General features: G+C 61.1%; 1 protein-coding gene across 2 annotated transcripts in view; it reads right to left on the minus strand.

Annotated features, from left to right (window-relative positions):
- Positions 1-800: 800 nt before the first annotated feature.
- Positions 801-19415, minus strand: part of DUSP16 (dual specificity phosphatase 16) — a 54572-nt gene continuing 35957 nt past the window's right edge. For both annotated transcript variants that reach the window (XM_055118504.1, XM_055118505.1), the window contains 6 exons: positions 18727-19297; positions 17458-17596; positions 9894-10057; positions 7631-7790; positions 5179-5302; positions 801-4225 (listed from right to left, as the gene is read on the minus strand). In XM_055118504.1, the coding sequence (XP_054974479.1) occupies positions 3169-4225; positions 5179-5302; positions 7631-7790; positions 9894-10057; positions 17458-17596; positions 18727-18954 (1872 nt within the window). In that variant the 5' untranslated portion in view covers positions 18955-19297 and the 3' untranslated portion in view covers positions 801-3168. The remainder of the gene's footprint in view (positions 4226-5178; positions 5303-7630; positions 7791-9893; positions 10058-17457; positions 17597-18726; positions 19298-19415) is intronic.

Below are 19415 nucleotides of genomic sequence, written 5' to 3' on the forward strand. Positions count from 1 at the left end.
GTTCCCCCATTGCTCCCCAACACCCGGACCCAGCGGCTCCTGGCCGCACGCCTAATCCCACCCTCTTGCCTGTGTCACACACTGCTCACCTGCCCTGCCCCGAAATTCTAATCTCCACGTCTGCCAGGGCTCGTTTCATTCCTTCGTGCATGTTTTTTTTTTTTTCGGGGGGGGGGCCCAATTAGTGCTCAGGGGCCCTGAGGGTCACGCCCCAAGACACCTGATCAATCGATTCGGTGCTCGGGTCAAGTGCTCGGGGTGTCCAGGGTGGTGTCTGGAGCTGTGGACACCAGGCATGGGGCTCAGGGCCTCGGGCATGTGCCCTGGACCTGCCTCCCAGCCCGGTTCCTAATTCTTGATCACCTGAAACCCTGCTTCTAGTCCACGCCCAGAGCCGCTTCTAAGTACACCGGGTCGTGCAGGGACACGAGCAGCGATGGCGACAGGTCTTTGGTGACAGCCCTTGACTGTGGTCCTCCTCCGCAGGGCCACTTCCAGGCAGGCAATCTCGGGACCAGCCGGCGCGCACTGCATGCTAACACAGGGTAGCGCTGCGTGTTCTCATGAGCGCCTCAACATTTCCTGTTCTGGTTTAAAGGTTACGGTACCAACTGGACCGGAGACATAGTGCAGCAGGCAGGATGCTTGCACGTGGCCAAACCGGGTACCACGTAGGGTCCCCCGAGCCCTCCAGGAGGGATCCCTGAGCTCAAGTGCCAGGAGTGACCACAGGTCATGACCCGTAACAGGAAGGGAGGGAGGGGGGAGGGAGGGTAAGCATAAAGCATGAACTGTGTTTATTGACTGTTTTCCTTTGCAGTAAGGTTTGTGGCCGACAGGTCACCGGTGCTGAGGTTTGGGAATCAGATCCTGGGCGTGGGGCCCGGTGCCTCAGGGGCTGCGGCAGTTCCCCTCAGCCTCCCCTCCCAGGACCCCTGTGCGGGGCTTCCCGAGTGATTTAGGGCTCTCTCTGCACTTTGTGTGTCTGGGGGCGGGGGACTATTTGTGTTGTTGTATTAGGGCCACACCTTCTGATGCTTAAGTAATCACTCTTGGCTCTGCGTTCAAGAATCACTTCTGGCGGGCGCAGGGGTCCTATGGGATGCCCGGGGTTGAAAGTGGGTTGGCCAAGGCCAAGTGCACTACCCACTGGTCTACCTTTCTGGCCCCCTGTAGTGTTTCTCTGCCACATTTGGGAAGTGGGTGCGAGTGAGAGACCCCCATCGTAAGACACCCCCCACCCCCCACCCGCCGCCTCCCCCACAGCCCGGATGCTGCTGTTGGCGCCAGTGCAAAGAGGGAGCCCTTCTCATCCTTATGTAGAAACAGGTACCAGTTTTGATTTTATTTCATCATATTGACATACATGACACATCAAACGAGAACTGCACAACTGAACCATTCAGCAGCTTGCCTCCCTCCAAAGGACACCGTTCACGCGAAACAGCGGTTCAGTCTGACCACCCGGCCCGGCACCGTCCTTCCCCGTTCCCCAGTGTGTCTCGCGGACGTCTGGCTCGGCCTGGAACCCACCTCTCCTCCGTGCCCGCCGCCTCGCGCCTCGCGGCTGGCCTCTGGCGCTTCGTCCCCTGGCAGAAGCAACCAAGGAACGAAGACAGCGGTGACAGAAGAGAGGACGGTGGCCAGGAGGGATCCCCGAGGATGGAGCCCCCCACCCTGGCCCCACCCCCAACACGGACCCTCGGAACTCTCGGGACACGGCGAGGTGCGGGGTCACAACCAGAACTGCGGGTGACAGGACAGCTCGCGTCACGGAGCAGGACTCCGCCCCTTCTGTCCTCACCCCGTGCCCAGCCAAAGCGTGTTGTGTGTCACCAGAGGAAACGGTTAAATCGCCTCCCCGTCCACGGACTGTGCATGCTTCCAACATCGAAAAACCTGAGATATGAGTCAGCAACTAGCTACGCTCCAGGAAAGAGCAGGGCTGGCTGGGCAACGCGGGCCTCCCCGGGGAGCCCCCCCCCCCGGCACGGCTGGGAGTCGCGGGAGGCACCTCGTGTCCAGTGGCCTGAGCTGCGTCCACGACCGTGACCGCGGGGCAGGGATGGAGGGAGCTAGGTCCCAGCGTCTCGGCTGCTGCTTCTCGAACAACGACCGCCCCTCCCCCCCCCGGGTCACCCTGTCCTGTCCTGGGCCCACGGAACCAACCCCCTTTCTCACAGAGCCGTTCCCAGCCCCGAGAGTGAGTCAGATGGACCCGCAAGCACGAGCACGCGGCAGAGAGAAAACCGTCGTCGCCCGCCACTCGGGCGTGGAACCTTCTCGGGTCCTCTGTCCCGGGCACGTTCTGCCAGGAGCCCCCGGAGCGGCTGCCCCGCTCTCTGCCCAAGGAAAGGCACCTGTTTGCCCGCCCCGCCCCAGACTGTTCTGGACATCTTTGATTTAGAGCTGGGGGGGGGGAGGTTGGGGGGCTGGAGGGGGGTGTCTTCCCCGTCCCCCACTTAAGCTTACAAATCATGATGCTGGACTGATTTCCTAGATGCTCCCCCTTCTCTCCCTTTGTGAAACGCCGAGAGAATAAAAGGAGAAAGGAGAAAGGGACCGGCTGTGTCCCGCCCGCCCGCCCGCCCGCCCAGGAGCGCGCGGAGACGGCGTGGATGGGTCCGAGTGTCACTAGCTACCTACCTATTCACAATGCCTAGAAGACAGGCGGCGGGTGTGGGCGTGGCGAGGCCCCGTGTGTGGTCTGAGGTACAGGGTCTGCTGGAGGCAGATCTCCACAGGCCCCGAGGAGCGGTCTGCCCGGTGGGGCGGGGCGGGGTGTGGGGTGTGGGGTGCGGGCAGCGGGCAGCCGCTGACCGTTTCTCTGGGATCGACCGACCACTCGGGCGGGCGCCGTCCCTGGCGGGGCCTGCCAGCACCCCACAAGCTGGCTCAGTGTCAGCGCAGAGGGGCAGGGGAGGGGCAGGGCAGAGACGAGCATCTGAGATCAGGCGGGTACCGTCCGGCCTCCTCGGACGCTGAGCCGCCCACCCCAGAGCCGCGGGGGGGTCTGGCGTCCGCCCTCCGGAAGGGGACAGCCGCGCGGCCCCGCGTGGCTCGCTCACCCCAGGGCTCCGTTTCCCCCCGACGGATGTATGTACAGATATATATATATATATATTTCAGATTTACAGGGACTAGTCCGCGGGGGCGGGGGCCGCCTGCTCAGGACACCTCGATGACCTCCATGCTGCCGGAGAAGCTCGACTGGCTGCCCACCTTGCCCAGCTCCTCCCGGGCCCGGCTCTCGGACAGGAGCCCCTCACCGAACTCCATCTGGCAGCTGCGGCGCTTGAACTGCTTCTCGAAGGGGCTCTCCTCGTGCCAGCTGCGCCGCGAGTCGGCGCGGTCGCTGGGCTTGTGCCGCCGGCGCACGGACAGGCCCTGCTCGCCGCACGTGGGCAGCTGGCCGCAGCTGTAGGCCGAGTAGCCGCCGCCGCCGCTGCTGCCGTACACGGCCGAGGCCGGGTAGAAGTGGGAGGACTCGGCGGCGAAATACCAGCCGCCGGCGAGGGAGGCGGCGGCAGCCGGGGGCGCCAGGATGTCCGAGTGCCAGCCCTTGAGGCCGAAGAGGAAGCCGGGGTGGTGATTGTCTTCGACGCTGCCGCTGCGGTGCAGGGCCGGCGCCGGGGGCCGCGGGGGGGCCCGGGGCGGGTGCGGCCTCGGGCCCTGGCTCTCGGGGGGCCGGGCAGGCTGCGGCCGCTCCTGGTCCGGGCTGCTCTCGGGGGTCTGCTCCGAGACCTCCTCCACCGGGGAGAACTGGCACAGCTTACCGGGCCCGTCCAGCGCGGCCGAGGGCTTGTAGTAGTCCAGGGCCTCGTCGGCGGCCAGCGCGTGCAGTGCCGAGGCGGCCACGCTGGCCGAGTACGACACGGACTTGATGTCCAGCGAGAAGGAGCGCTTGAGCCGGCTGCTGTCCTCCAGCCTGTCGGCCGGCAGGTGCAGCCCGTTGAGCGCCTGCACCAGGGGGCCGTCCTCGGGCGGGGGCCCTGCGGCCTCTGAGGTAGCGGGGTGGGCGCAGGGGGCGCCCCGGGGGCCCTCGGGGGCGGCGGCCGCGGCGACAGGGCCCGGCTCGCGCGGGGGCAGCTCCACGGGCGGGGGCTTGGCTTTGCCCCGGGGGCCCGGTGTGCCGCTCTGGCCCTGGATCTTCTTCTCGTACTCCAGGAGCTGGCCCAGGAAGTTGAAGTTGGGCGATATGGTGGGTCTCTTCTCTTTCACAAACCTGAGGGGGGAGGGAGGCACGCTTAGAACACGGGGCAGGGAGGGGGGGCGAGGGGCGGGGGACACTGGCCTACTGGGTCCAGGAGCCCTGCATGAAGACCCCCGGGCCGGGACTCTCGCTTCGGTCACCTGGTCTGCAAAGAGCCTGCCTGAGAGCCGGCCCTGCCCTCCACGTGGGGACCCTCCCCTGCACCGTGAGGTAATGACCGAGGGCCAGACACGGCTCCCCGGGCTGAGCACGGAGCCAGGAGCGGCCCCCAATTGAGAACGGGGCCCAGAAGGCGGGTGTGCGCCTGCTCGAGCCTCAAAGCCGTTTCGGCTTCGTTCCTCTGAGGTGGACGCGATGGGAGCACCAGCGATGAGGCAGGTTCTGCAGGCGGTCTCTGTGTCCCCGTCACACGGCAGAGGTGGGCGCAACACGAGGGGCAACGGCCGCCACCACACGCCTCAGCAGCTGCTCCGCCCCGTGCCAGGCCGGTGCTTTGATGGCCGCGTGCAAGACAGACTCGCGGGGCACCGGTCCTGACCCCCGGGCGGCCTGGCACGGGCCCGAAGGCACGTCCCGGCGCAGAAGCCGGACAGTGAGCCAGGGACAGAGGCGGCCGGGGCTGGGAGGCGGGAGGCCCTGGCCCTTCCGCAGGCAGATGCCGTCCGGGCCCACGTCCGGCAGACAGACGCTCCCCAGTAGGGACTCCGCGCCTGCCCCGAGACAGCGTGTGGGAGACGCGAGCGCCCCTCACCCAGGACACCCCAGCCCCGGATGCCTGGTTTCTCATCTGGGCGGGGGGGTGAGGGGAGGTCACTGTGCAGTCCGGCCAAAATTCTACAGGACGGAACAGGGTGATAAGTGGACATCACTGACCCCCGGGTTCCCAGGAGGAGCCGCACGGGGGAAGGAGCACTGAACGCTGAGCGCTGGGGCTCGCCCACCCACTGCTCCCTGCCGGGGCTCACCTGTAGGCCTCGTCCAGGGACATGTCCATCCTCTTCATGATGTAGGCGATGGCGATGGTGGCCGAGCGCGAGATGCCGGCCAGGCAGTGCACCAGCACGCAGCCGTTGGAGGCCTTGGCCTTCTCTGCGGGGCAGGGCGGGGCGGGAGGGGTCACGGTGAGCAGGGCGGGCCCCGGGGGACAGGCCCCCGCCCCGCCCACTCGCCTACTGCCCCGTCCCAGGTCACTGCCTCGGCACTCACATTCTCGAGACAGCTCGGGACCCCCCGGGAGGGCCCAGACCAAGCACCTTTTCCCAACGGGGACCCCAATTTCCTGCCGCTGCCCTATTTCTCTTTTCTCATGTTGGTTTTTGATGTTCGGGGGTTACTCCTGGGGTGCTGGGTATTGAACCCGGGTCAGCAGCATGCAAGGCTGCCAGCCACTGTGCAATCGCTCCAGCCCCGCTCCCTGTGTTTCTTTTGATGAAGCCATTGATTAAGCTGATTGAATTGGCTCCCTGTGTTTCATTCTTTTTTTTCTTTTTCCACCGCTTTTTGGGTCACACCCAGCGATTCTCAGTGATGCTCCTGGCTCAGCACTCAGGAATTACTCCTGGAGTCGTAAGGGGGACCTTACGGGATGCCGGGGATTGAACCCGGGTCGGCCTCGTGCAAGGCAAATGCCCTACCTACTATACTATTGCTCCGGCCCTCCCTGTGTTTCACAAGGTGACTTTTCTCTGTTACCAAGTGGCCCAACTTTATTTGCCAGATTTAAAAAGCAAACTCTGCACAGATTAGGAATTCCTTCCAGCAGGTCGCTTTAATGAGGACCAAGGGACCTTCCTCTCCCCTGCTATCGGGGAGCAGGCCAGGGTCCCGCACGAGCTAGGCATGACCTCTCCCACTGGCCTGAAGAAACGGTCATTCTCTCCCTGGTACCCAAACCACAGGGGGCAGCTGGCCTCAGACGCTGGGTGAGAACAAAGGAATGAGGGGTCCCATCAATGATGCTCCCCTCATTGTTTGGGGACCCACAAGGGTGATGGGAGGGTGATAAAGCCCTCCCACACCCCGTTCTACACAGCATTGGACTTTACCCAATGTTGGGTACTGCCGTTGAGTTAAGTCTTCCCTTCTCACCCCGGGACAGGCTCTGCCCTACATCTACCAAATCTCACACCGTGTCTGTACTGAGCACAACTCCCATGCCACCACCGCCCATGTCATAAATATCCCAGATTTCAATGTTCTACCCAAGACCAATCAAGCAGGACGAAATACTGGTGAATTCCTATGGAGTGATAAAACCCCCGAATGGCCCGGCCATCTGGGAAATGACAGCAGGGTGGCAGGGACAGCAGGGCATGGGGGGGGGGGGGAAGCTTCTCTTACCCCCATTTTAAACTCTAGCATAAAGTACGGTTTAGATCCAGGCTATGTGGTACTGGAATCAGGACAGACTCCCAGACTGATGGAACGGACTTAGAAAATCAGAGGGAAATCCAAGTATACGGAGAGTTCATCTTCACAAAGGAGGAAGGAATATGAAGTGAAGCAAGGAAAGCCGAGGAGTTCAATACTGGGAAAACTGGGACTCAGACCCGTTTCTCGAATCGTGTACAGGGTCAAAATGAATTAAAGACCTTGATGCCAGGCCTGGATCCATGCAATACACTGAGGAAAATGTGTCATAAAGAATATTTTATCGGGGCTGGAGTGATAGCACAGCGGGTAGGGCGTTTGCCTTGCATGCAGCCGACCCGGGTTTGAATCCCAGCATCTCATGCGGTCCCCTGAGCACGGCCAGGGGTAATTCCTGAGTGCAGAGCCAGGAGTGACCCCTGAGCACCGCTGGGTGTGATCCAAAAAGCAAAAAAAAAATAAAATATTTTATGACACTAAATCTAGAAGCATCTTTGATGACCCGAGGCCATTTGCCAAGCACACGAAAGCAAAGATTAAAAAAATGGGACTTAATCGGACTAAGAAACTTCTCTGTACCGTGAAGGAAACAATGAGCAGTGTTGGAGCGATAGCACAGCAGGGAGGGCGCCTGTCTTGCATGCGCAGACCCCGGTTCGATCCCCAGCACACCACGTGGTCCCCCCAGCACTGCCAGGAGTGACTTCTCAGCACAGAGCCAGGAGTTAAGTCCTGAGCACTGCCGAGTATGGCCCAGTAACAAAAGCAGAAAAGATGGAGTGCTGCATCTCGTTCCTCCAGTTTCAGCGGCTGTTGGACATTTACAACTACACAATGTCAGACCCGGACCAGGCTCCACCTGGGCAGAGGGACCAACTTAGCCAGAGGGGAGGGCAACACACACAGGGTGGCACGTTGGACATGCCCAGGCTTCTGGTATCTCCGGCTCCTGCCGAAGAAAGAAGGGCGGCCACACCCACACCTCGGGCGGGTACGACAACACCCGGGGAGATGAGGGCCTCCCCACACAACACCAAGCACACTCACCGATGAAGTCCACCGATTTGTCCAGCCACGGCAGAATCTTCTCGCAGAAGCTGTCATTCACGGGCACGCGCAGGAAGTGCGAGTCGGGGATGAAGTCGGGCTTGGGGCAGGTGCTGCTGGCGTTGAGCACATAGCCGATCCCGTTCTGCTGCATCAGGTCCTGCGGACGGAAGGCGGACACCATGGAGGGGGTGGGGGGGGATTGGACGCCATGACAACATCGAGTTCCGTCCAAACCGGTTCGCAATCCCCAAGCACTATGACAGTGCCCTGCGCCCAGCCCCCGCACGCCGTGATACTCAGACGCACGTTCACAGAGGACGCCTTGTAAGAACAAAAACGGGGACTGAAAATAGTGCGGCAGGGGCTGGAGCGACAGCACAGAGGGAAGGGCATTTGCCTTGCAGGCGGCCGACCCGGGTTCGATTCCCAGCATCCCATAGGGTCCCTGAACACCGCCAGGAGTGGTTCCTGAGTGCAGAGCCAGGAGTAACCCCTGAGCATCACCGGGTGTGACCCACAAAGACAAAATAAATAAATTATAAACATTCAAGTTAGGTCACACACAAAAAAATTCTCTTCCCGGGCTGGAGCAATAGCACAGTGGGTAGGGCATTTGCCTTGCATGCAGCAGACCCAGGTTCGATTCCCAGCATCCCATATGGTCCCCCGAGCACTGCCAGGAGTGATTCCTGAGTGCATGAGCCAGGAGTAACCCCTGTGCATCACTGGGTGTGACCCAAAAAGAAAAAAAAATCTCTTCCCTCTCGTTTCTGTCTCATGGGGACCTGGAATATTTTAATTAAGGCCTAACAGGTCTGAGGACAAACCCCCCTGCCTGGTCATGGGCACTCTTCCCGGAGTCTGCAGAGGATAGGCTGGGCCCAGGGTGGCTCGGGCGTGGAGAGCACGGGGCAGAGAGTTCGAGTTTCTCCTGAAAAAGTCGTACAATTATTCCATTTGCTTGTTCTCTGGCCACTATTATAGGGTTGAGGGAGTCCACCTGCTTTACAGAGTTAACGGTCACTTTCATTCACACGTGGCAGCCAGTGACTTCCCATCAGGCCACAGAGACATTCTGAACATGGATCCGACCTGGCCTCAGTGTGGCGTGTGAAATGGGCACGGCCCAGCAAACAGTGCTCTCACTCTCCCTGCCATGGCCCGTGCCTGCTGCCTGGTGTGGGACTCAGCGCCGGGCAGGGCCACTTCCTCCGCAGGCCAGTGGGTGCCCAGGGGCCCAGCGAGGGCTTGGGATGTGGGAGGCCTGAGTCTGCCCCTCCCCCGCTCCACCCGGTCCCCCAAGCATTGCACAGGGCCGGAGCTGCCCCGAGCACCCCGAGGTGTAGCCCTTCCCAAACACGTGACAAACAGGGCGGGGGTGGGGGAATTCTGGTATCAATATGCCCGTAAGTTACCATTCAAAAAACTAGTCTTTGTAACGGCAGAGCCTGGCAAGCTCCCTGTGACGTATTCGATATGCCAAAAACAGTAACAAGTCTCACAATGGAGATGTTACTGGTGCTCGTTCAAGCAAATAGATGAGCAACGGGATGACAGTGCTACAGTGATATGGGAAGGCAAAAAAAAATTTTTTTCAGATTTTTATGATCTTTTCTCTCTCTCTCTTTTCCCCCCCTCTCTCCTAATCCCCTGAGCCTCCCTGAAGCTGTGGCTTCTCTCCTGGGTGGATGCGGGTTCCGGGGGTCAGGGGCTGAGGTGAGGAGCATGGGGGTCAGCCGTTAGGGCCACAACACGGGCCCTCTCCTGCACGGGCCAGAGCGTGTGGTGCGTCTATGACGGGCAATGCCCGGGCAGCCACCATCGCCCTCCTCTGCCCGGCCCCACCGTCACGGAAACTTTTCTCCATGTGGATCAGGCGGACTGTCTGCCGCCTCGTCAGTCCTGAGGCCCGTGATGGCACGGGGACCCTCGAGGAAGTCCAGCAGCCCCTGGGAAGGGCCGTCTCACTCCTCGTCTCCAGTGACCAGCGGTGACCAGCCCAGGCAACAGTTTAGGTTCCCAGTGGTAACCCAGGAAGACAGCACAAAGGGCTGGAGCCCCCAGTTCCAACCCTCGCCCCCGAGTCCCCGCAACGCTGGGTGCAGCCCTGGCGCCTCCCTCCCCACCCCACAAGACACCCGGGCCTCCGAGCACTGCTGGGGAGTCCCACAGTGGGAGGCCATGCGCTGCCTCCCTGGGGGGAAGGTTTGGGGCGTCTGGGGCACAGCACCCCCTGGAGGGCGCCCGGGGGAGCACTCACCTGGTTGAGGACGTCCCGCTGGCAGCCGAGATAGAGGTTGGGGAGGATCCGGGTGGGCCCGACGTTGGCCACAGGTAAGCAGGGCTGGGAGATGCAGGTGGGGACCACAGCGGCCTTCCCCTCGCAGAGGCCGGGGAAGCAGCGGGAGAACTCGGCGAAGCCGCCTGTGGGGGGTGGGGGGAGAGAGAGCGCACAGTCAGGCCACAGACCCCTCGTCGGAAGGGACTCGGGATGGGTGGACAGACAGACGGCCGCCCCAGGGTGCCAGGGGACGCAGTCCGCGAGCTTGGAGGCTTTCAGTGTATTTTGTTTTCCTCCACTCCAGCCCTCAAGCACTTCCTACTGAGACAGCGTCAGTACTCAGATCCCACGACCTCTGCAGGCAACGCTCCTGGGAAGAAGAGCAGCCGGGTGGCCCACCTGGGCTCGCCTTTGGTTTGTGACTGTCCTTACGAACAGTCATCGGGGGGCTGCGGCGGCAGGACAGCAAGGCGGCTGCTTGGCTCACATGTGGCTGCCCTGGGTTCGATCCCCGGCATCCCATAGGGTCCCCGAGCCTGCCAGGCCTGATTCCTGAGCACAGAGCCAGGAGCAACCCCTGAGCATCGCCAGGTGTGGCTCCCCCCCACCCACCCCCCACACAAACTGTTTTTAGCACCAGCCTGCACGAGCACTTGCCAGTTAGTTTTAATCCTTCCAACCGCTGAGGCAGGGGCTCCTGCAATGCCCGTTTCCCGAGAAGAAAACAGGAAGACGTGGGGTTCTCCCGGCAGAGAGAGGAGCCGCCCCCACACTGCCTGGCTCTGCGACGCTGCCCCAAGAAGGCCTCATGGGTCCATGCTCTCTCTCGAGGCTGGGGACGGATGGGGCCCCAGCCAGGTCCCCAAGAGTGGCCGACCACCACTCTGGGCCTTTCCCCGCCGCCCGCCCAGGCTGTTGGTGTGCTCAGTGCACTGTGCCACTGAGGAGTCTGGGGTGACGGGACCGTGAGTGAGGCTGGACCCCCAGGACAGTTTCCCAGGGGGACCATCCGTCCTTCCTTACTGCAGACCCTGAGCCCCCGAAGGCCCCAGGAAGCACGGAGAGGGACAACACACCAGGTGAGAGGAAGAACCAAAACCAAATCAGAATGTGAAACGGCCGCAGAAATTCCCAGTAGACGCCGTGAACGAAGGGGAGACGCTTCTCAGGCCTGTCCCGGGCTCTCCGGCCGGATCCACCCGTCGCCCGGAGCCGCTCACAGCTCATGCTCAGGCAGTGCCCAGCAGCCAGGAGGGTCCCAAGCGGGGCTCCTGGGCGCCCCCCCCCAGCTCATGGTCCCTGGTGCTCATCTCCGAGCGGGGAGTCCCCCTCCACGGCTCCCCTTCTCCATTCACGGCGGCTTCCACCCGCTGACCTTTCAGCCATCGCTGTACTCGAGTGACCTGGTGCCAGAGCGTTAATCAGCACCAGATGCGACCCTGCCTGGTTTCCCGAAGCCCCTGAGCAACGCCGCGGCCTCGCGCGCGCGTCAGTGTTGAAACATGCCGTGTCCCTGCTCCCCTTGGCAGCGAGCGCCCATCTGGGTCATCCGCGGGGAGATCTCCGGGCACCCGGCCCAGCGCCCAGGGGACTCGGTATCCAACGCCGTGACGTCACCCCGATCCCCTCCTTTGTTCACTGTCAAAGGCCGGCCTGAAACCCTGATATGCGCCTTGAAAAGGCTTCAAACGTCCTTTGAAAACCGGATCAAGAATGTGACTCCCTGCACGACCTCGCCCGCCCGCCTCTCCGCCTCCTGGAGTCCCTGCAGTGGCCGGCAGGGCCCGGGGCGCGCACCTCACTCCCTCCGAGACCCGCATCCAGGGACGGTGGCACCTGCCGCGGGTGTGCGAGTGCCAGGGAGAAGAGGAGGGAAGCAGGGGACAGACTCGTGCCCGCGGAGCTCGCCGGGCTGCGGCCAGTCTGCCCCGCTCGCGTCCACGGGCGACTGCGTGCCCCCACGAGCCCCACAGGCAGGGCACGTGTCTCCATCCCCACCTCAGCTACTGATCTGCACGGAGGCGACTCGGGCCAGCTGGGAAGCATTTAGTGCGTCTCTGGTATCCTAATTCCTGCCTGCAGAGGAAGCCATTTCCTGGGGTCAGGGGTGATGACCTTGAGCCCCCAGCCGCCGTGTCGGAGACAAGGACCCTCACAGCGCTGCTGGCCACCCCGCACCCACGCGGCGGTCTCTTCCTTAGGCGGAAAGAGCATTTCCCCGGACACGGAAGCAGTTTACTAAAGCTACCGACATTATCGACAGCTTGGAAAGTTTAAGTCCCTCGGGGACCGGGGACACAGTACAAGGGGGGAGGGCATCTGTCTGGTTGCATCCCCGGCAGCCCATGGGTCCCCCGAGCCCGCCGGGAGAGATCCCTGGGCACAGAGCCTGGAGTAAGCCCCGCGCACAGCCAGGTGTGACCCCAAAACAAGCGAAAGTTTAAGTCCTAAACTCTAGAACTGGATTCCTCTCCTCGCACCAGGCTAGAGGCGACTCCTTGAAGTCGGTTCCACCCCGACCCTTCCGCCTAAACACGCAGCGACAGTGGGAGCTTCACCAGGGGTCAGGGGCGCCCAAGGGCATTTGTCAATAGCAGCAGCCTCGCGGCGTCAACGGCTGCCACACAAGCTACAGAAACCGGCTCTATACCAAGCTCTGCTGTACATGATGTGCTCATTTATTAAATCACTGTTGCCACTCGGGGCTTCATAGCTTTAGAATAGTTCTTAGGTAGTCTCGTCTTTTGTTTTTTTTAATGTAGGAGTACTGCTATTTGTTCACTCGTTGATTAAGCTGATTGAATTGGGCGTGAACTCCACAGTTTCATCTTTTTTAATCGAGTAGAGATTCCCCATTTGTGACAAATTTAATCCGTCCTCTCCTCCCTGCAGAACGGAGGTGCAGGGTTTCAGAGGCATCCGCCTGTCCCCCGGAGAGGACAGCTCTCTGCACAGAGGCAAGGCCTGGGCTTGCTTTACCCTGCACGGCACAAAGTGGCCTTGGCGTGCAAGTGCTGAGGCTTGGGGGGGGAGGGCGCACAGAAGCCGGGGTGGGCGCGATGGGTGCAGCCCACCTGGGGGTTCAGTCCCTAGCACCATAGGGCCCCCCGAGAATTGCCAGGTGCATCCCTGGCGGTCCCCAAGCCCCACCACACACCACCGCATTCTTGGGCCCGAGCAGTGAAACACTGGTCTGTCAGCCGAGCATCTCGGGGGGGACCGTGGGTTGCCAAGACACCCCCTGGGGGAACCCACCGTCCCCCCAAGTGGGAGTGCGCCAACGCGCTTCTCCCAGCCACACTTCCCTTCCCTTAAGAATCACTATCTTAGGCTCTCGTCGGATGTGACTGCTACGGGTCTGTTCTCTGCCTCCTAACCCAGACTCGGTGGAGTACGGTCCCAGTTCAGACCGGACACAAGGACAGTGGCACCTGGAGAGCAAAGCACGGGCAGTGCAGCCGTGAGCCCAGGCCCTCACTCACTCCCGAGCCCGTTTCTCTCGTGCAGCCGCAGTCTGTATTGCAGGTGCCGGCCGCGCCGATGGCAGCCACCGAGCAGTGTGGGAAAGAAGAAGACCCAATTCTACCCAGAACTGGTCCTCCTTTGATTTCCCGTCCCCTCAGCCGGCGCTGGAGACTGGGCTGTGCTCACAGCTGGGCACGGACTGACACGCTGACCCGTCCACTCCATCACTGCCTGTCAGACTGAGAAGACAGTGGGCAGAGCAAAGCACCGAGCAGGAGGAGACCCTCGCCGGCCTGCGAGCCAGCGTCCAGCTGGCCGCTGAAAGCAGCATTCTTCAACCAGACCCGGGGGACCCTGCGGGGGGAGAATGTCTTAAATGGGGGCAAAGGCACGAAACCAGGAGGACCAAGATTGTGGGGGTGGGTGGCAGGATGGAAACCAGGGTGGAAGGGGCCACGGCTGGGAAAGTTTGAGAAACAAGAAACAGGTTGGGAGCGGGGGAAGCTATTTTATCCCAGCCCGTAAGCACCCTGCGATCACGCGGACCACGAACGAAGTAAGGAAGTCTCCAATAAAAATTATGATGGACTGTGATAAGGCAGCTTTTACTCTCTCCTAATTCAGATGATCTAGTCCTTATTCCTCAAGGCACTATTACCGAGCTCCATGGAAATGGCAAAATCAAACTATTTTTTCCTAAGTGCTTAGGATATGGAAGTGTACGTGGAGTTACTGTATTTTCAAATCAATCTTTCAAACTGACAGTACCTAATTGTTTTTTTTTTTTTGCTTTTTGGGTCACACCTGGCGTTGCACAGGGGTTCCTCCTGGCTCTGCACTCAGGAATTACTCCTGGCGGTGCTCAGGGGACTATATGGGATGCTGGGAATTGAACCCGGGTCAGTCGCATGCAAGGCAAACGCCTACCCGCTGTGCTATTGCTCCAGCCCCCTGACAGTACCTAATTGTATTCTTCTCTTAAAGAGTGGTTCATGTTTCTCTTAGCATGTGCGTGCACACACAAAACACACACACAAATACACACATGCACACACACCGGGCTCTTAATCAAGGCTGACAGGCTGTGCCACACTGTACGATGGGAATGATCATTCCGAAGAGGTGGGGCCGGAGCTGCCCTTCTGTGGGCCTGGGCACGCGCACAGCAGGTGTGCCCTGGGACCAGTCAGCGGTACCCAGATCTCCCTGGAAGTGGCGTGTTCTTTTGCCATCACCTGGATGAAGTCCTCAGGAAAGATGGCACCTGCTCATTTCACCATAATCAAAGCTTCATCCCCTAATTAATATGTTACCAATTCAACATTTTAACCCCCTTTGCTTATCTTCACTTTAAAAAACTTACTGATAGTCTTTTAAAAGGCACTTAAATCCTAAAATTACTTTTTGATGTTTTCAAACACCACCAAACTAAATCTAAAACTCTCAGCCAATCCCCTTCGGGTGGGAGCCCAGTCTATTCTCTCGGCTAGCTGGTGCTTCTCAACAACTTCCTGGCCCCGTTTCCTTTCCTGTGGGGGCCCCCTGCCGTGGTCCCCCATTGATGTGATTCTCACCGGCTGCCCCGGGGAATATTCTGGGGGCTGCCATCGAGGCCGGCTGGCAAACGCTGCTCGGACGTGCGCTCCCCCTCCCCGAGTCACGGAGAGACTCGGTTCTGTGCTGCTAACACCGAGGGTCTCCGTCCAGTCCTGCCCCCTCCCGGGGGCAAACACAGTCTCTGCTCACCCACGGAGGGCGCGCATAACATTGGTTTTTGGTTTGGTTGGTTGGATTTTTTGCTTTGGAGGGTCACACCTGGCGATGCTCAGGGGTTACTCCTGGCTCTGCACTCAGGAATTTACTCCTGGCGGTGCTGGGGAGACCCTTTGGATGCCGGGGATTGAACCTGGGTCGGCCGCGCACAAGGCAAATGCTGTACTATCCCGTTGTGCTACCACTCCGGCCCTACGTGAGGTTGTTTTTGCAATGGGGACAAACAACAGCCCCATCCAGCCCTTCAGAACCCACATACACTCATCACCGAAACAAGTGTCAATTTTACCTGGTGGCATTAAAAGCAAACAGCAGCAAATACAACACTTCCCGAGCCGCACGTACAGGTGTGCTGTGAGGAGTTCAGATGCATGAGAACAACAGAGTGACCACCGGTCAAGGCGTCTGCGGCCCCCGCCTGTGTGACCGTCTGCTTCTCGGGCTCGAGCACACCGTGGACGGCTGTGGGGGAGAAAGGCGGTGTGCGGGGCTTGGCGGCCCGTCAGAAGGCAGCGACTGTTTACGGCCCGTCCCCGCCACAGTGAACAGCTGATGACGGACACCAGTCTGGTGTACTTTTGTGTGCGAAAGGATTTCCTGCCTCCATTCAAAGCCGAAAGCTACACTGGCAGGGGCGCCCCCCCCCCCCCACGAATGTGCTTCCTAAAGCTCGCGGCATCAGGGAGATGGGGGTGGGGCTTCTTGGGGCAAAAGAAACAGGTTTTGGTGGCGAAAGGACAAGAGAGGTTGAAACATGCAACAGTGCTTCGGTCACTCCCGGCCGCGTGGGGGGCCCCTCCGTGAGGGGGGGACGGCGCTCACGCTCTGGCGGCCCCAGTACTCAGGGCCACAGTGGCCACGTCCAGCATCAGGACCCGTTTCTTAGGAAACCAACGCCCCGATGGCCCCGGTGGGGGAAGGGCCGCCGGCCGTCTATTCAGACGCTCACAACCCAACGAGACGGTCGGTCACGTCCGTCACCGCTGCCGCCATCAGCGCAGGTGGCACTCTTCGTGCTGCAGGCAAAGCCCCGGTTGCACAGCTGAGACTCTCAGCCGGGTGCCCGAGGGGCGTGGGGGGCACCCCGAGACTGGTTCCGAGGACTCAGGACCAAACGGCTCTTGGCGGTCACGGGCCATTCGGCCGCTCGATTCAGACTTGGAAGCAACCCCCGTCCCCTCTGCCGAGAGAAGCAGAAGCTTCCAGAGCACGGATGGGGCTGCCAGCAGTCCAGGCGTGGAACTGTGACCAGGGGTCATCCCCGTGGGTGACCAGCTCTCCAGGTGGACTCCTCGCCGGGCACTTGGGCTGCTCAAGCCCAGGCTCGCCTCCCAGGGCCCGGCGGTCACCACATGGCGGGCAGCAGGTCTCGGAGAGGCCGTGACGGCCCCACAGGGAGATTCCGAGGCCAAGTCCCTCGGTGCGGCCTGAGCGGTCGCCAGGAGCACACGTGCACCTGATCGGGGATGAGGGGCCCTATGACAGCCGTCACAGTGTCACACCCTGCACGCGGCCGACCTGGGTTCAGTTCCCAGCATCCCACGGGGCCCCCTGAGCCCCGCCAGGAGAGATCCTTGAGTGCAGGACCACGACTAAGCCAGAACCCTGCTGGGTACGGGGACCCCCCCAAAAAATAATAAATACAAAATAGGGGTTGGAGTGATAATACAGCAAGTAGGGCTTTTGCCTGGCACGCGGGCGACCCAGGTTCGATTCCCAGCATCCCATATGGTTCCTTGAGCACTGCCAGGGGTAATTCCTGAGTGCAGAGCCAGGAGTAACCCCTGTGCAGAGCTGGGTATGACCCAAAAAATAATGCAAAATAAATAAATAAATACAGTAAAAGCAACACACAGCTCCCTGTATCGGAAGCCGCCATCCCCATGGCCTTGCCCTCTCTGCTGCTCGTCACGTTCAAGAAAGGGTTGCGAGGATTCTGGGCGTCCGCTTCAAGTCCAAACACTTAACAGGCTCTGTGCTGTGCGGGGTGGGCAGGAAGCGGGGGCCAAGAGGGACGGTCTCTGGGGTTCTCCGAGCCTGGGCGAGTGGAGAAACCCCTGCCCGGGGCAGCTGGCCTCGCCGTTATCTGAACGGCCCAGCTGACACCCAGTGGCAGGTGGCACTAACAGACACCGAGGAGCAAGGCCACAACACACCCCCGTGGAGGTGAGACCGAGTCTAACTGGGCAGCCACACGGGCGTTAGCGGGGACTTGAGCACGACTCGAGTTAAACGGAGGCGGCCAGGCAGCCGGGGCTGGGGGGCTAAGGCAGGTCAGGCTGCTGGGGTCGCTGGTCGCCCTTACCTGCGAGCAGGTGCACGGAGCTGAAGCTTTTCTCCAGCTTCCCCAGGAGGACAGTGAGGAAGCAGTCGGGGGCCAGGGACGCCGCGTCCTCGGAGCTCTGGTCGTACACCACGACCCTCTGGTTGCAGTCCACGTCCACCTGCGAGGCAAGGAGAGGCCGTGAGGGGCAGGGCCGACAGTGCCAGGGGGCCGAGCAAACGCACTTCCTGCTTCTCTGAGCTACCCAGGCCCCCAGGGCGGCTGCTACAGATGTGAACCCGGGGTTCCCCGGGGTTCCGGGCTTTGTCTTGCTTGGCGGGGGGGGGAGGGGTTGGGCCACCCTGTGGGCTTACTCCTGACACTGCACTCAGGAACACTCCTGGGGGGCTCAGGGGACCGTGCGGGGTGCCGGGAATCGAGCCAGGCCAGTGTCCTAACTGCTGCGCTCGCACTCGGCCTCAGCGCTTCGGTCCTTAACAGGGAAAGGGGGCGGCTTGCAGAATACACAGACGCGGAATAGCAGGGAGGAGTCGAGTGACTCCTACAGAATGATGAAGAAAGCTGCTGTCTGGTCAAATGAATGACCTCGCGATATTCCTGAGGAAGAGAAACGGCCTTCGCCATCACAGACACGCATCTGGGCTTCCCTTTCCTGTGGGGGAAACAGTCCTAAACCTCGACCACAGACGCTTCCCTCCCCCTCACAGGAGCTCTGCTAACCTGCTCTCCTCTCCTCTCTCCCTGGGGCCTTTCTCCCAGACTGCTTTCCTTTTTTTTTTTTTTTTGGTTTTGTTTTGTTTTGTTTTGTTTTTGGGTCACACCCGGCGATGCACAGGGGTCACTCCTGGCTCTGCACTCAGGAATTACTCCCAGCAGTGCTCAGGGGGACCATATGGGATGCTGGGAATCGAACCCGGGTTGGCCGCGTGCAAGGCAAACAAACGCCCTACCCACTGTGCCATCGCTCCAGCGCTCAGACCGCTTTGTTTTCAGCAAAAGTGTGGGCAGACAACAACGCAGGACAGGGGTCATATTGACTTGTGCTCTTGTAACTATTAGTAGCAAAATGAGTATGGCCAAAACGAAGGCTTGCGGTAAACATCAACAGAAAATCAACAGAAAATGTGGCCGAACTGAAACAAGTTAATTTTTTGGAACCACTCCAAAAGGGTCAGGAGACCATTTCCAGGTATCTGAGGGCATCACCATGTGAGAAGTAAAAAGCAGCCCTACCCCCACCCCCCGCCCCCTCACCCCCCCGCACCCGGGGCCAGGGCGGCGCCCACTCGCCTGCTGCTTCGCCGAGTGCTGGATGAGCTCGGTGATGAGCACTTTGTCCTGCTGCAGCCGCCGCTTCATGAGCTTGGAGCAGTTGATGTTGATGGCCTCTAGGATGTGCGACGTGTTGTAGTCCACGAAGGGCCGGCTGTCGATGAGCAGCAGCTTCTCCGCCCCGCTCTCCAGCAGGGCCACCAGCCTCTCCGTCACGATGCGCGTCCCGCTCCTGTCCTGGGCCATGGCGGCGGGCGGGCGGGCGCTCTCCCCGCCTCCCCCCTTCGCGGGCCGCGGTGGGCTACGGCTGGCGCGCTCAGAGGCTCAGCCGCTGCATGGGACGGCGGCGGCGGGCGAGCTCAGCCTGGCGCGGACAGGCAGGGCGAGAGTTGAACCCATGTCAGCGAGGGCCTCGAGTGAATGGCGCCTTGACCGGCTCGTCCCCAGGGCTCCGTCCACGCTGGCTTCACAGGGCCCTGGCTGCAGTCGGCTCGTCACAAGGGAAGACGCTCAGGGGTGGCCGGGGCATCCCGTCACTCGCCGTCACCTCTGCGCCCTCGTGCCAACCGCTGGGCCCCGTCTGCAAAGCCTACATGGAGGGAGGAAGAGACAGAACGTAAACGCCGGGCTCGGGACGTGAAAGGGACCAGGCCAGGGCGGGGTGGGACGCACCGACTTCACTCGATTAATCGAATTCCAGCCTCAAC

This window comes from Sorex araneus, chromosome 10 (assembly GCF_027595985.1).
Source record: "Sorex araneus isolate mSorAra2 chromosome 10, mSorAra2.pri, whole genome shotgun sequence".
Classification (NCBI taxonomy): Eukaryota; Metazoa; Chordata; class Mammalia; order Eulipotyphla; family Soricidae; genus Sorex; species Sorex araneus.